Below are 17,434 nucleotides of genomic sequence, written 5' to 3'. Positions count from 1 at the left end.
AGAGGCGTCTCAGGGTGTCCACCAGAGAGTCCCAAGATAAAAGGCGATAGAGTCCGGGTTCTTCAAATATATATTTCGGGGGTTTGTTCTGTATATGTATATGTCGCGAGCAAAAGCCGGCCGTTTTGCGTTGGGTGGAAAAGCGAATTGAAGCTCGATCGGTTGTACTCCAGCTGCCGAGGGCTGTCGGCGGCGAGAGCGGGAGCGTGAGCGTGGGCGGGAGCGCCAGCGTGGTGAATATGCGCGCGAGAGCGTGTCGCCGGGGGGAAAAATGCTCTTAAGTACGAGGGCGAGAGCGAGGGCGACCGCTTGGGTAGCTGGAACGCTAACAGCGATGTGTGGCTGGAATGCCCACAAGCGGTTGCCCCGCCAGCGCCATCCTCACTCTGAACATTCTCCTCCCCCTTGCAGGAATGCAAAGATTTTTTACGTCTGCATGCACGCACCAGACACGATCCATCCAAACACCGTGCTTTGAGCCACGGGAAGGCCGTCTGCGCGGGCGAGGAACCCCGGTTGAATGACCCTTGGATACAAATCTGCACCCAAGACGAGCGAGATGGTGGTCGGCTTGTGGAACTCCTCGTTGGCCAACTTCAAGTCGCCGAAGCGAGCACGGACGGTGTCGCTCAGTGGACGGATCGGCGTACGGATGCGCAGACGGGGCTCGATCTTGAAGACTGCCTCCACCTTAAAATCTCCTATCTTCGCCCGGATCATGGCGGTGCACACCCGCTCGTCCCCGATGCAAGTAGTGGGCAATTTCAGCTCCCTAGCCACCTCGGCGTCGATGCAGCTGACCGGCGTGCAGGGGTCGATCAGCGCACTCATCATCTTGGTGCCTGCGAGGACCACCATTGCCGTCGGGAGGACGTTGATGCTCCGGTGCTGGAGCAAGGAGTTTGCGGTCGGGATTGGAATTCCGACGACAGGGCGGCTGACCGGAAGACGAGGGCGTGGTTTGGCGCGGGAAGACTTAGGTGAAGTCAACGGAGCCAAGGAAGAACCAGCAGGGCGCCGAGACGGAGGTGACGTCGACGGAGCCGAAGAGGAGCCAGCAGGGCGCCGAGACCCGGGTGAAGTCAACGGAGCCGAAGAGGAGCCAGCAGGGCGCCGAGACCCCCCGGGCAGGTGGAGCAGAGTGTGGTGGTTCCGGGAGCACACCTTACAGAGGTCTCCACTGCGGCAGTCCTTGCCCGAGTGCTCGTGAGCCAGGCAGTTCGAGCAGTATTTGTGCAGGAGGACGGCTCGGAGCCTCTGCTCGACGCTCAACCGGATAAACTTCCGGCAGTTCCTTAGTGGGTGAACTCCGGGGCACACTCGACACTGGAAGGAAGTCTTCCCTCGTGCCCGTGAGCGATCCGACCTGCGGCTGGATCGGGAACGTGATGCGGTCTGAGGGGCCATATCTACCTTCTGGAAAAAACTAGGATGAAAGAAAGGAATCACCGGAGCATTAGTAAAAAACTGGCATGGGTTGGCATACGGATACGGATACGGGTACGGATAACTACGTTGGATTTAAGCAGAACAAAAGGACGGAGGCTTATGAATCGGAGCCTCCGCGCGAGTAGGTGGACAGGACATCCGATTCCATAGGCAGCAGAACCACCTTCATGATCGGTCTCTTAATAAGGCCGCGGGCCGTGAGTAGGTCTACCACACGGACCTTATCATCGGCTCCAGGATACGCGTTCTGCACACGGCCGAGACGCCATTCCTGAGTGGGGATGTTCTCCTCCTTGATCACCACGAGGTCTCCAACCTCGAGGTTTCTTGTCGGATGCTGCCATTTGTTGCGCTTGTGCAACTCTCGCAGGTACTCTGTCTTCCAGCGCGAACAGAATTGCTGGTTGAGAGCCTTGAGATGTTGCCAGCGGTTTAGGATGGAGGAGGCGCTCGCTTGTATTTCTGGCTCGGCCACGGATAGTAGCGGACCACCAATCAGGAAATGGCCTGGGCTCAAGGCCAACGGATCAGTTGGATCCTCAGACATAGGAGAGATTGGTCGCGAGTTAAGGCATGCCTCAATCTTGGAGAGAAAGGTCGCGAACTCCTCTAATGTGTATTTGGAAGTACACATCGACCGTTGGAAAAGAGCCTTGAAGCTCTTCACACCCGCTTCCCATAAGCCCCCCATATGTGGGGCCCCTGGAGGGATGAATCGCCACGTGAGCCCCTGCTGGCTGTACACCGCGGAGGTCCGAGTGCGGAGGGCCTCGAGAAGGTCCACAGCCAGAGAGCGGGATGCGCCGACAAAATTCCTCCCGTTGTCGGAGTGGACTTCGTGGGGACAGCCTCGTCTCGCGACGAACCGGGCGAAGGCGGCTAGGAAAGTGTCGGTGGACAAGTCGGACGTAGCCTCCAAATGGATGGCCTTCGTGGTAAAACAAACGAAAACGCACACATACCCCTTGGAGATGCGACAGGCGCGTCCTGTGAAACTTTTCACGTCGAACGGCCCGGCGAAGTCGACTCCGGTGTATGTGAACGGCCGCGAAAATGTAACTCGTGAGGAAGGAAGGTCGCCCATTAATTGGGTTTGGAGTCGCTTGCGATGGATGACGCAGACCTTACAGGAGTGGATTACTGCCCTCACGACGTGACGTAGTCGAGGGATCCAGTATGTTGCCCGGAGAAGGCGGATGACCAGCTGGTTCCCACCATGTAGGGATACGTGATGGGTGAATCGAACCAGCAGGCGAACCAGGAGGCATGCGGGTGGCAACAGGATTGGATGCCGCTCGTTGTAGGTCATGGATGCCGAGGCTCGGACCCGGCCACATGCCCGCATGACCCCGTTCTGGTCCAGGAACGGATTGAGGTTCTGAAGAGAGCTCGTAGTCGGAAGTGGCTGCTTGTTTACAAGACAGCGATGCTCCGCCGTATAATGGAAGCGTTGGGTCGTGATGGTGACAGCTTGGAGAGCTGCAGCGACCTCTTTATTGTCTAGCTCTGTGGAGACGTGGACTGGCGTTGCTTGCCCTCTGACGCGCTGGCCAAACCGCCGAACGTAGGCGATCACGCGCAGAGCGCGTCCGAATTCGGAGAATCGGCTGAGAATGTCCGAGGCGGTGTCAGTGGCGTGGTGAACCTTGACGGCTCGTTTCTCCAAGTCGGTCTCAAGGATTGAGCCTCGTGGACAAGGCCACTCCGACTGCGGACCACGCAGCCACGCAGGGCCATGCCACCACATGTCATTGCCGACCAGTTCAGTGGGTCCGAGCCCTCGACTGGCGAGGTCGGCCGGGTTGTCCTCGGATCGGACGTGGCTCCATCGTTCGCGGGGCCAACAGCGAGTGATTTTGGCGACTCGATTCCCTCCAAACGTGGTCCAATCACATGCCGGCCTGTTCAACCAGGCCAACACAATAGTGGAATCGGTCCAAAAGTACACCTGGCTGGCGTCGAGCGGCATTTGAGGAAGGATGGCCACGGAGAGTTCTGTCAGAAGGACAGCTCCGCACAGCTCGAGTCGAGGCAACGAGACTGTTTTCACGGGGGCAACGCGGGTTTTGGCTGTGAGCAGGGTACACACAATGCCCTGCGGACGCTCAACTCGGACGTAAATCGCTGCCCCATAGGCACGTTGAGACGCGTCGCAGAACCCATGAATCTGTACCTTGGCCATCGGGCAGACGTGTAACCACCGCGGAATGCGGATCCCTTGGATGGCCGGAAAGCTTTTCAGGAATGTCTCCCAGGCTTGAGACAGATCGTTAGGAAGGACGTCATCCCATCCTAACTCTCTCAACCAAATCTCCTGCATAAATATTTTCGCTTGGACGACGAAGGGGGCAAGCCATTTCGCTGGTTCAAAGAGCTGCGCGATCTGGGACAGCACATTGCGCTTCGTGCAGGATTGTCGCTCGTTTAAAGCGGGAGGCGAAAAGAAGAACTCGTGGAAGGGTCTGCCAATTGGAGGTTTGGAAGGTTATCCAAGAAGTGCTGCGGATATGAAGGAAGGTTGCCTGCTAATTGAGGCAGAACATATGCCGTGGTCTCGATCTTGAGGCCCGGCCTGGAGGCGGCCCCGATCATGAAGTGGCAACGCTTTTGCGCCCTAGCCGCTACGGTTTGGTTTAAACCCGCGACTTGGGCCTGGATAGCTTCGAACGGTGGCTTAATGATGTTAAAGAGGCGTTCAGTGATGAACGTCGCTTCGGAGCCTGAGTCGATCAGAGCGCGGGCACGGAAATTGGTCCCCAGGTGGCAAATATTAATGAGTGCTGTGCCCAGAAGAACGGTACTTGTGCTTGAGGAGAAATAGCTCTGTACGTTGGGCTGAGAATTGGACGAGCTGGGGGTTTGGGCGGATGTCGAAGCCGCCATGTTGGACGGAGGCGCGGAACGATGCAGAAGCGTGTTATGCCTGGCTCCACAAGTGGAACAATTGTGGCTGCTTGAGCAGTCGCGAAGCTGATGGCCTCTTGCGAAGCAATTTAGGCACAGCTGTTTTGTCTTGATGCAATTGGAACGTGCATCAGCGGACATGTTGAGAAAGCGCGGACATAGTCGGATCGGGTGATTCTCCTTGGAACAGAGATCACACGTCCTCTTCTTCGGACTCACTTGGTTCTTGAAAGAAAGAACCTTGTTCGGCACCGAACTGCCGTGCGACCGGAATGGATTGGATCGGTTGCAAGAAGTGGATGGATTCTGGCCGCCTTGGGAGGGTGGTGGATTCGTAGCCACTCGGGAAGTGGAAGTGGTCGCTCTCAATAGCTTCGAGCGTCAAATAGCGCTGAGTGAGGAAGGAGTCGATTTCCTTCCAGGGCGGCACTTCCTTCTTGTCCGTCACGGACGCTTCCCATAAGGCGCGGCTTAGCTTCGGCAATTTTGAAGCGCAGATCGTTACAAGCAGACTATCCCAATTGTCCGTGCAAACGTTGGAGACCGCTAGCGCATTTAGGACTCCCTGCATCGTACTTTGAAGTTCCTTCAAAGCACGACTGCATTCGGAAGTTACGCGGGGCAAGAAGAGGAGAATGTTAATTTGGTTGGTCACCAGAAGCCGATTGTTCTCATATCGGCTGCGGAGAGCCAACCAGGCGGACTCGAAACCGTCATTCGTGAGGGGGGACTTTTCTACAATGGCCTTTGGGTCGCCCCTGGTCTTCTCGGTGAGGTAGTATAACTTCTCTACCGGAGATAATTTTGGATTGTTTATCACGACCGCGGTGGACAGATCCCGGAATGTGGGCCAGCGGACGTAGTCCCCTGAGAAAACCTCAATATTGACGGGAGGCAGTCGACAGCCGCCCTGTTGGAGTGGATGTGCGGGAGGAAGGACTGCGGAGGGGGCCAGCTGGGCATTGAGGTCGCTGAGACACTGCTCAAACACCCCATAGCATTCGCCATATGTTTCCCGGATGTCCGCTTGGATTTCTGGATCCTCGTCAGCCATCACCGCGGAACAGGCCTTGTATTCGGCCTCGACGTCCGTCCACATGCTGAGGATTTGGCCTCGGCGGACCTCGGACAGAGAGGCGGATGGGGCGGAAGTGATACGCTCTGCCAGGTGGGATAGTCGGCCAATGGCGGCTACCAATTTGGTCCGAGCGGCAGAGGTGGCGGATTGAGCCATTGTGGTGAAGTGGCGAGAGCTGATGGGACTAGTGATGCAGCCTTTCGGATCCTGTTTAGTCACCGATGGAACCTTAAGGGTCACCGGAGACGGGAACAAAACCGATTTGGTCCTTGCCGCAGGGCTGCTACTGGCTGCTCTCGGAGTGAGGGATGCCTTGATTGGCTGTGTCGGAGTAGTTCCGGAGGCGGACGAGGTGCGTAGCCGGTTGAACGAGGTCACAGGCAAAAGTTGTTTGCCGTCCTTGTGACCTGTTGGCATAATTTAAAAGGACCCACGCGAGAAAAAATCGTTTTTTTTTTGGAAGTCTGTGAGGGACTGCAGACTGGTCTGAGTAGAGTTGACTCGGAACTCAGGAAACACCCGTAACCCAAACACGGACTATCAGACAAAAGGCCTCAAGCTAGCTGGAAGGCAATAATCGGAACGACTCGGATTGTTTGAGATCACCTGTAGGTGAGAAATCTCAAACAATGAGTGACCCTATATTGAGCCGAGCTGAGGAGAGGAACGGTCACACTGGAGTAGCAATATTTGGAAATATTGACTGAGCGATGCTCCTCCGTTTACCCCTTGACACAGTCGTGAGCGGAACTGGGTTACTATCGGATGGAAGGAAGCAATGAAAGCAGACACGGACACCTCACAGAAACGGAACAACAATAATTTCTTTATCGAAACAAAAAAATATTTTTTTGTTTGTGACCCAAAAAAAAAAAAAGACTTGGAGGTTTTTCTTGGACGTGGTCGGAGTATTTAATTATTTAATTAATTTATTTTTTTTTCTCTATTCGGATGAACACCGGGTTCGGATGCCGATAGTTTTTGGGCCACCTCTCACTCTCGGAACAAAAAAAAAAATATCAAAACACGCAACACAATTTGCCAATTTGTAATGTAAATTGCCAAATAATTACGGAAAATGCGCCGTGCCTGGGTCGCGAGTAATTAATTTGGACTCTGGAGAATGTGGGAGAAATTGGGACCTTGCGAAAAGTGGCTGGAGGGCACGAATTTCACTTAATCGCGGATTTTCAAATATGGCACTTGCGCGGAGTGGTGGAATGCGGTATTTAATTGTTTGGTATTTTTGTTGAATGTGTGTATGTATGTATATAGTTGGGAGCCAACTATGCAAGTAAATGTAATAAATAAATAAATAAAATAAATAATAAATTTAATTAAGAAAACACAGGTAGCTGGATGGATACTTTTATTGCTGCTGTAATGTGTATATAGGTTGGTATGTGTGTGTGTTCACTTGCACTTGGAGTGTGCCAGTGTATATTGTATTAGGGTAGGGCGCGGATGGAATGCTCTTGGAGACCTGTATATTAATGTCAATGTATATATTATTGGGGTAGGCCGCGAATGGAACGCACTGAAGAAATATTAGTGTATGTGTGTGTGAATTCACTTGCACTTGGAGCGTGCCAAGGTATATTTTATTGGGGTGGGTCGTGCTGGAATGCACCTGTTGAGACACGGATGTAGATGTGTGTGTATGTACGCAAGCCGCTCTTATGGGCTGGAATGTGCGTACATACATATGCGCGGAATGCACTTATTTTGGTTTTAATTAATTTTTTTTTTTTATTTAATTTGTCCGCAAATCATGGACAGACACAAGTAATCGGAAAAAACTACCGTATCACTGGTAGTTGAAGGTGAATGACGGGAGAACGGCAGGAATCGCCGATAATATGGCGGTGTCGAAAAAAGAAGAGACACGGATAACGGATGGCACAGAATGAAGGAATAAGTGCATATATAAGAATATATATATGTACTTATATGGCGGAACTCGGACTTTTCGGAATTTTGGAACACAAATCGCGAACGAAAGGGACTTGTGGCACACGAAAATCGTACTTATCTTGGGATCCTGGTGTGGTGAAGGCGATGCCGTGCTCGAAGGCTGGATCTAGTTGGGGAAGGCGAAGGAATCCGGCTCGAAGGACCAATGTTTGAGCGAAGAGGCGTCTCAGGGTGTCCACCAGAGAGTCCCAAGATAAAAGGCGATAGAGTCCGGGTTCTTCAAATATATATTTCGGGGGTTTGTTCTGTATATGTATATGTATATGTCGCGAGCAAAAGCCGGCCGTTTTGCGTTGGGTGGAAAAGCGAATTGAAGCTCGATCGGTTGTACTCCAGCTGCCGAGGGCTGTCGGCGGCGAGAGCGGGAGCGTGAGCGTGGGCGGGAGCGCCAGCGTGGTGAATATGCACGCGAGAGCGCGTCGCCGGGGGGAAAAATGCTCTTAAGTACGAGGGCGAGAGCGAGGGCGACCGCTTGGGTAGCTGGAACGCTAACAGCGATGTGTGGCTGGAATGCCCACAAGCGGTTGCCCCGCCAGCGCCATCCTCACTCTGAACACTGTCTGCCAAACTCTTTTTTAACGAGAGGGAATGTTGTGAGTCCAGCGAGTTACCGTACCGGTACCCGGCCACCCGCCGGCCAAACCTCCTCGAGCTACACTGCAATCGTCGGCAGAGGGGTGACGCAAGTTCAGTGCTCCAGACCAAAATGCAACATCAGCATTTTGACCGGATGGCAGGCAGACCACTACTCGACACAACGTGACAACAAAGTCACTATAAAAACATACAAACAAACATACATATGATAAGATATAAGAAACATAAGCAAAAGCTTTTATTGTAATAAAGATCAGTCGAAACAGGAACATTGAACGACGAAGAGTCTTAAATTATTTGCGGATTAGCATAATTACTATAGTTTGAACGGTCACCTCAGCCGGAAGTACAAGCGTGGATACCTGGAAAATCTGGAATACCCGGAGGACTGAGGACTGGACTATGATCTGGATCATCAAAAGATTAGGCGGAAACCCTAAAAGGTCAAGTTTTTGTGCTAAAAGGGAATGGTTTACAGAATCAAATGCTTTGCTAAAATCAGTGTAAATGACATCCGTCTGCAAGTTACCTTGAAAGCCTTTAATGATAAAAGAGGTAAACTCTAATAAGTTTGTGGTTGTTGATCGTCGCCTTATAAATCCGTGCTGGGACGGAGATATAAGTGATTTGCAGAGATGTTGCAAGTGCGGAGTTAAAATTTTTTCAAACATTTTAGGAATAGCGGATAACTTAGATATACCCCTATAATTATTTGCATCAGACTTGCTACCTTTCTTATGGAGCGGAATAATAAAAGATTCCTTCCAGATGGGGGGAAGCATGAAGAGTTAATGGATAGGGTGAATAGTTTAAGCAAGGGTCCACACAGAGCGTCGGAACAGTACCTGAGTACACAGCCGGGAACTCCGTCGGGACCTGGTGAAAACACCGGCTTAACTAGTCGAAGATCATGAAGCAGTGAGCTTTCATTTAACAAGGGGCTGAAGATGCCATTCGACCTTGGTAAACTGTATGGATACGGCTGACCAGAGTAGCTTTCATGAGAATAGGTTGTTTGGAAAAATTTGGCAAAAAGATCGGCAATTGCCTGATCATTGTTTGCTGACATATTGAGAAAAGATAACGAGGATGGATGTGCGGACGTTCTACGCTTACTATTTACGAAGCTGTAAAACTGTTTAGGGTCCTGTGAAAATCGTATCCTGCATCGAGATAGGTAGTTTTTATAGCATTGAGCGTTAAGAACGGAGAAATTTGACCGAGCTATTACAAGGTGAGAAAGAGAAGAGGGAGAACCAACTTCTCGAAATTTTTTATAAAGCCTTGGTTTTACATTTTTTAGACTGGATAACTCTTTGGTAAACCAAGGAGGCTTTACAGATCTAATCGGACAAGAAAGTGGGACACAAGAATCAAAAAATGTGTCAAGTACATTGTAAAAAATGTTTGTGCCTTTCATAACGTCAGTGCACAAATACAGAGCGGACCAATCAAAATCACTAATGAGGTTATTAAGCTTCGTAAACTCGGCTTTACGAAAGCAGCGGACACGTTCAGATAGCCTACCCATTCTATCCAATACAGTAGGGCCAATATCGACTGACACTTCGAATGTAGGATGGTAGGAGTCTTAAGGTATAGTGAGCGGAAGGGCTCGGGTTAACAACGCTATGGTCGGATCCGAGACAAAGCACAGATCAAGCAATCGACCCAAGGAATTTTTCACATGGTTGACTTGAGACAGGGATAGGTCTAGCAAGCCGTCGACAAAGTCATGTCGTGACATGTGCACAAGATTATTAGAATCGTTTACCGAAAACCAAACAGTACCTGGCAAACTAAAATCACCAAGAACTATCATATGGTCTTTATCTGATAGCGAGGAAGAAACTGTTTTTAAAGCGGACAGGTGATGCTCGTATATTAAGATATCCGAGGAAGGTGGAATATACGAGCAAGTAATGAAAATGGAAAAGCCTGGGAGAATCAGTTTTACGCACAGGAATTCTAGGTCTTGTTGAACCTGGACCATGAAATGTTCCGACGTGAAGTTTGAGTCCACTGCAATAAGGACCCCACCTCCACGTCGAGACAAACGGTCATTTCTAAAAATTGTGTACCGACCTGCCAAAACTTCGGAACTAAGGATGTCCGGCTTTAACCAGGTCTCGGTGAACACAATAACGTGGGATGAGAATGCGAAACTCTCAAGGAAAAGAGTGCTGAGCTTACTACGCAAGCCTCTAGCATTCTGGTAGGTAACTACAAGAGAGGAAGTTAGTTTTTTGGATGGGTGGAAGTAGAGGTGGAAGATGAGGATGGAGATGGAGCACTGGTCTGAATGCTAGGAAGAGTAATGGGGGGCCTATTCTTTTTCTTAGCCTTAAACTCTTTAACCACCAAATGCTCTGGCCAAACTTGGCGGAACAAATGGTTTCAAATTGAGTTGGGGAGACGCTTATCTTGAAGGAAGATATCTCCCTGGCGTAAGAAAAGTTAAATTTTTCCACCTTTAAGCCGACGGCTTTTATTTTGCTTTGTATAAAAGCGGTCACATCATTGGATGTGAGGTCAGGGGCTAGCCGCGAGACAAAAACTTGTCGCTTTGGTGGGACTCCTACCAGTGGTTTTGGCACCACAGGCCTAGTACCTGTGATGGCAGTATCCGGTGGTCCTGGACATCTATTAGCTGGTGGGAACGAAACTGAGGGGACAGTTAAGGGTGCGGACTCGATGGACACGGACTCTACAGACATTTCTAACTGCATACTCTCCGAAGTGACGCATTCGGCTCCCGAATCTGCATCACCAGCAGCGATCGTTGCCCTTGGAGTAGCAAACGTATTCAACTGCTGCACTAAGGAAGTGGTCGGAGTAAGTTTTTCAGATGCAGGCGGACATGACGCAGTCGGCACTTGCAAGTCCCGCGGAGTAGACTTCTTGCGCCTCGGAGACTCAGCCAGCAGCTGTAAACTGCTGAACTGAGTGTTCATGGCCAAGAGCCGATCATACTGCTGTTTAAAGCCTACGATCAGCTCTTTGAAGCCACTCCGCGTCTGCCTCATGAACGAACGCATGTCGTTTTCCACAGCACGGCATTCCTCACAACTATAATGTAGGCCGTTGTTTTGGGAAATGGCGTCTCCTACACGGCCCGAGATCCCTACACATTTTGCGTGCACTACGCTTTCGCAAAGCCAGCAGGGGATATTGGGCTGGTCATGGGTGATCTGTTTCTTGCAGGTTTTTTTGGCACAGACGACAGAAAATTCCATATTTATGTCTTTTATTTTTTTTTTACTTCGGGAAAAAAAAGTTCAAAACAAATAGCAATCAGACCACTATGCAGAGCAAATGCTTAGAGCAATGCTTAAAGCGAAATCGGAATAAAAGAGAGAGAAATGGTGGTTGCAGCAACAGCTTATAAGTGAGAGCGTTACTGCACAAAAGGTTACAAGAGCGAGAGCGAAAGAACAGTTATTGAGAGTTAGGTGATAGAGAGAGTGATAGAAGGCAATAACTACGACAAAGAGCGGCTAAATGTAATGAGAGGGCGTACTTACGAAAAGCAACAACACAAACACACGACTAACCGACGCACAAAATTTATTAAATAAGTTGTGTTTTTACACAATTAACAGGCATGCACCCGCGGTAAAAGAATGATTTTAATGTATGTTAGTAAGAGAGTTAAATTATAGATAAAAAACACCGGCTGTTTAAGTTAAACAAAAGGAAAATGCGGAGCGCAAAACAAAAACACGTCTGGTCAATACGAAAGAGAACGAACGATTGGATGATATCGGATGTGATCCGTTCTATGCCTATATATGAAGGGAGTTCTGAGACGTTGAATGAATTCATACTAAACGTAGAAGAGATTCTTTTAATGATTAGGGGAGCAGACCAGACCTACACGGGGCTCATGGTCTTGAGGACGATTAGAAACAAGATACAAGGTAGGGCTAAATTGTAGCTAAATTGGGACGAGATAAAAAGAGTGCTAGTGGGGCAATTTGCGGATAGACGAACGGAACAAGACCTGTTGAGGGAATTGAATCAGCTAGGGCTAAAGAGACTATCTGTGGAGAAGTTTCATGACGAGGTTTCAGATGTGCATAAGGCACTGTGTAACATTGTTGACAGAAACGAAACGAATATGATTGCTGTAGACACCAAGAAGAAATTTTTTGAGATCACTTGCCTTGATACCTTCCTTCTTGCGGGGACAGGTAGGCGAGATGGAGGTAAAACTGGCCGAGCAAGCAAATCAAAGCATTGCTTGTGACCTGCGGGTACACGGTGTTCCTCTTAGCCAGGAGGAGAATCTGAAAACTCAATTTCACTCACTGTGTTTTGCTTTAAAGCTCACACCGCCACCGAGAATTAAAGAAATTTTCCGCATCACACGGCACAACAAAAACGCTGCCACTGATCCAACTATAATTGTTAGACTGGAGCACGTGCGAGATAAGGTCGCTCTGTTGCGAGCAGTTGGCAATTATCGGCGGGAGCTTTAACAACCGCTAACCCTGCAGCTTTTGGGTATAAACTCTCAAGCTGCCTTCTACATTAACGAGCAGCTCTCAAGAGAGTCGTATGAAATCTTTAAAGAGGCAATGCGCTTAAAAAAGCTCAAGTGTCTCTCTTTGGTTTTCACACGTCGTGCAGTAGTGCATGTAACTCAATCTGCGGGAGCGGAGGTAATGATGATATTTAATTTGAAAGAGCTCCATGCATTACGCGTCCAACCTCCCTTAATTAATGCTAATACTAGGCACAGTGAAGAGAATAGAGAAGAGCAGGCAAATACTCGTAAAAATGATGATAGCTTTCGCTAAACCGATGCTCTCCTATGCTCTCTTACCTGTCAAGTTCAGTGTTAGTTCTGTAAGTACTATATGTTTCGCATTAAATGTTTTGTTTATATATTTACACCTAATTTGTAAATTGCGTGTGCTACTGATAGGGAAAATATGCACACTAATATAAGAAGATCCACAGAGAATAGCAACACAATTATCAAGGTTCTTGCTAAGCAGAAAATCGGCTTACAAATATGCCATATGCACAAAGTCTTTGCCAAAAAATTGATGAGTTCAGGTATTTGTTTGTGTCTTTATAGACCTAATCGTTCTATTGACTATTCAGACGCAATTGACACAATTACGACTCTATCTTTAAGTTACGAAGACACAGTCATAACTGGAGACCTTAACAGCAATATGCTTACTGAACGACACCTTGCCGATGCAATGTCGTCTTTGGGTTTAAACCTTGTTAATTCGTCCATGCCAACACACTTTTCTAATACTATTAATACGCTACTAGATGTTTTTTTCGTTAGCGATATTAATAAAATTCTATTATATGACCAAATTGACGTACCAGTATTTTCTAAGCATGATTTAATTTACCTGACGTATGAATTTAACCCACATCTGACTGACCAAATCAGTAGTACCTGTGATGGCAGTATCCGGTGGTCCTGGACATCTATTAGCTGGTGGGAACGAAACTGAGGGGACAGTTAAGGGTGCGGACTCGATGGACACGGACTCTACAGACATTTCTAACTGCATACTCTCCGAAGTGACGCATTCGGCTCCCGAATCTGCATCACCAGCAGCGATCGTTGCCCTTGGAGTAGCAAACGTATTCAACTGCTGCACTAAGGAAGTGGTCGGAGTAAGTTTTTCAGATGCAGGCGGACATGACGCAGTCGGCACTTGCAAGTCCCGCGGAGTAGACTTCTTGCGCCTCGGAGACTCAGCCAGCAGCTGTAAACTGCTGAACTGAGTGTTCATGGCCAAGAGCCGATCATACTGCTGTTTAAAGCCTACGATCAGCTCTTTGAAGCCACTCCGCGTCTGCCTCATGAACGAACGCATGTCGTTTTCCACAGCACGGCATTCCTCACAACTATAATGTAGGCCGTTGTTTTGGGAAATGGCGTCTCCTACACGGCCCGAGATCCCTACACATTTTGCGTGCACTACGCTTTCGCAAAGCCAGCAGGGGATATTGGGCTGGTCATGGGTGATCTGTTTCTTGCAGGTTTTTTTGGCACAGACGACAGAAAATTCCATATTTATGTCTTTTATTTTTTTTTTACTTCGGGAAAAAAAAGTTCAAAACAAATAGCAATCAGACCACTATGCAGAGCAAATGCTTAGAGCAATGCTTAAAGCGAAATCGGAATAAAAGAGAGAGAGGAGAGTGGTTGCAGCAACAGCTTATAAGTGAGAGCGTTACTGCACAAAAGGTTACAAGAGCGAGAGCGAAAGAACAGTTATTGAGAGTTAGGTGATAGAGAGAGTGATAGAAGGCAATAACTACGACAAAGAGCGGCTAAATGTAATGAGAGGGCGTACTTACGAAAAGCAACAACACAAACACACGACTAACCGACGCACAAAATTTATTAAATAAGTTGTGTTTTTACACAATTAACAGGCATGCACCCGCGGTAAAAGAATGATTTTAATGTATGTTAGTAAGAGAGTTAAATTATAGATAAAAAACACCGGCTGTTTAAGTTAAACAAAAGGAAAATGCGGAGCGCAAAACAAAAACACGTCTGGTCAATACGAAAGAGAACGAACGATTGGATGATATCGGATGTGATCCGTTCTATGCCTATATATGAAGGGAGTTCTGAGACGTTGAATGAATTCATACTAAACGTAGAAGAGATTCTTTTAATGATTAGGGGAGCAGACCAGACCTACACGGGGCTCATGGTCTTGAGGACGATTAGAAACAAGATACAAGGTAGGGCTAAATTGTAGCTAAATTGGGACGAGATAAAAAGAGTGCTAGTGGGGCAATTTGCGGATAGACGAACGGAACAAGACCTGTTGAGGGAATTGAATCAGCTAGGGCTAAAGAGACTATCTGTGGAGAAGTTTCATGACGAGGTTTCAGATGTGCATAAGGCACTGTGTAACATTGTTGACAGAAACGAAACGAATATGATTGCTGTAGACACCAAGAAGAAATTTTTTGAGATCACTTGCCTTGATACCTTCCTTCTTGCGGGGACAGGTAGGCGAGATGGAGGTAAAACTGGCCGAGCAAGCAAATCAAAGCATTGCTTGTGACCTGCGGGTACACGGTGTTCCTCTTAGCCAGGAGGAGAATCTGAAAACTCAATTTCACTCACTGTGTTTTGCTTTAAAGCTCACACCGCCACCGAGAATTAAAGAAATTTTCCGCATCACACGGCACAACAAAAACGCTGCCACTGATCCAACTATAATTGTTAGACTGGAGCACGTGCGAGATAAGCTCGCTCTGTTGCGAGCAGTTGGCAATTATCGGCGGGAGCTTTAACAACCGCTAACCCTGCAGCTTTTGGGTATAAACTCTCAAGCTGCCTTCTACATTAACGAGCAGCTCTCAAGAGAGTCGTATGAAATCTTTAAAGAGGCAATGCGCTTAAAAAAGCTCAAGTGTCTCTCTTTGGTTTTCACACGTCGTGCAGTAGTGCATGTAACTCAATCTGCGGGAGCGGAGGTAATGATGATATTTAATTTGAAAGAGCTCCATGCATTACGCGTCCAACCTCCCTTAATTAATGCTAATACGAGGCACAGTGAAGAGAATAGAGAAGAGCAGGCAAATACTCGTAAAAATGATGATAGCTTTCGCTAAACCGATGCTCTCCTATGCTCTCTTACCTGTCAAGTTCAGTGTTAGTTCTGTAAGTACTATATGTTTCGCATTAAATGTTTTGTTTATATATTTACACCTAATTTGTAAATTGCGTGTGCTACTGATAGGGAAAATATGCACACTAATATAAGAAGATCCACAGAGAATAGCAACACAATTATCAAGGTTCTTGCTAAGCAGAAAATCGGCTTACTAATATGCCATATGCACAAAGTCTTTGCCAAAAAATTGATGAGTTCAGGTATTTGTTTGTGTCTTTATAGACCTAATCGTTCTATTGACTATTCAGACGCAATTGACACAATTACGACTCTATCTTTAAGTTACGAAGACACAGTCATAACTGGAGACCTTAACAGCAATATGCTTACTGAACGACACCTTGCCGATGCAATGTCGTCTTTGGGTTTAAACCTTGTTAATTCGTCCATGCCAACACACTTTTCTAATACTATTAATACGCTACTAGATGTTTTTTTCGTTAGCGATATTAATAAAATTCTATTATATGACCAAATTGACGTACCAGTATTTTCTAAGCATGATTTAATTTACCTGACGTATGAATTTAACCCACATCTGACTGACCAAATCATTTATTTAAGGGACTTTAAGAACATTAATATTAGGCTACTTTGTACTGAAATTGACTTATATAATTGACTAACGGACGTAAACTCTCAATTAAGACAATTGTCCGCGTACATTGACGCACTGTATGATAGGCATGTACCTTTAAAAAGGAAAACTCTTAAAGCTAGCCAAAAACCTTGGTTCAATCGAGGTATTGCTTGTAAAATAAGGGAACGTAATATTGCATATTCTAAGTGGAAGAGATACAAGACTCCTGAGCATTACCAGCAGTTTAAAATTTTAAGACGGACAGTAAATAAAATGATCTCAACTGAAAAAAGTCACCATTACGCTGAAAAATTCAACAACGTCATATCAACTAAGCAAAGATGGGGTGAGCTTAAAAAACTTTGCATAGGAAACCTGAAAGCTTCCCCTAAAATTACTGCTGATGCCAACGAACTGAAAAGAAAATTTGTGCAATCGACCGTACCTGAAATCATGACTAACCCTTACATTGACGCCGTAACAAATACTGACTGTGATAATAGCTTTAGTTTTATGTGCGTAACTCCCTGTGATGTCCTGAGTTCCGCCCTTAAAATTAAGTCAAAGGCTGTTGGTATGGATAATCAGCATCCCAAATTTATTAAAATGATTTTGCCTAGGATAATCAATCATGTAACTCATATATGCAACACAGCGCTTACAACATCAAGTTTCCCAGATCAGTGGAAATTGGCCAAAGTAATTCCAATACCAAAGGCAAAAAATGACTACAGGCCAATATCTATCCTGCCCTACCGATCAAAGGTACTCGAAAATCTCATGGCACAACAAATCAATAATTACCTAGTACAACATTCGTTATTGTGCAATAAACAATCCGGCTTCCGTAAATTCCGAAGCTGTACTACTGCCATTTTAGACGTCACAGAAAACATTAGAGAGGAACTTGACGATAGTAAGGTTACATTTCTGACACTCTTGGACTTTAGTAAAGCTTTTGACACGGTAGACCACAATATCCTATGTACTAAGTTAAACAAATTCTTTAATTTTACTAACACTGCAGTAAAACTAATATCGTCCTATCTGCATGGAAGAAGCCAAGCTGTGAAAACTGACAGTGAAATATCAACATTTCTACCTGTGAGACGCGGAGTACCCCAAGGTTCAATCCTTGGTCCATTTTTGGAAATTGTGATAGGGCATCTCAGC

At 47.2% G+C, this 17,434-nt stretch overlaps 1 protein-coding gene across 1 annotated transcript; it reads right to left on the bottom strand.

Annotated features, from left to right (window-relative positions):
- Positions 1 to 1,546: 1,546 nt before the first annotated feature.
- LOC121404834 lies at positions 1,547 to 5,452 on the bottom strand. The gene is made up of 3 exons (XM_041595207.1): positions 5,343 to 5,452; positions 1,925 to 3,911; positions 1,547 to 1,786 (listed from the first exon to the last, which is right to left on the bottom strand). Exons 1-3 carry the CDS (start codon positions 5,450 to 5,452, stop codon positions 1,547 to 1,549), a joined length of 2,337 nt encoding a protein of 778 aa, XP_041451141.1.
- Positions 5,453 to 17,434: the final 11,982 nt, after the last annotated feature.

The sequence above is a fragment of the Drosophila obscura genome, unplaced genomic scaffold (assembly GCF_018151105.1).
Source record: "Drosophila obscura isolate BZ-5 IFL unplaced genomic scaffold, ASM1815110v1 contig_109, whole genome shotgun sequence".
Classification (NCBI taxonomy): Eukaryota; Metazoa; Arthropoda; class Insecta; order Diptera; family Drosophilidae; genus Drosophila; species Drosophila obscura.
This window is presented reverse-complemented; position numbering and strand designations above follow the sequence as displayed.

Excerpts from the sequence above, each read along its gene's own strand:
- LOC121404834 (XM_041595207.1), bottom strand. The coding sequence starts at position 5,452 with ATGTGGACGGACGTCGAGGCCGAATACAAGGCCTGTTCCGCGGTGATG. Across the intron at positions 3,912-5,342 it reads TATGGCGAATGCTATGGGGT|ACCCTTCCACGAGTTCTTCT; the intron begins GTTTGAGCAGTG and ends TCCAATTGGCAG. Across the intron at positions 1,787-1,924 it reads TTGGTGGTCCGCTACTATCC|CATCCGACAAGAAACCTCGA; the intron begins GTGGCCGAGCCA and ends AACAAATGGCAG.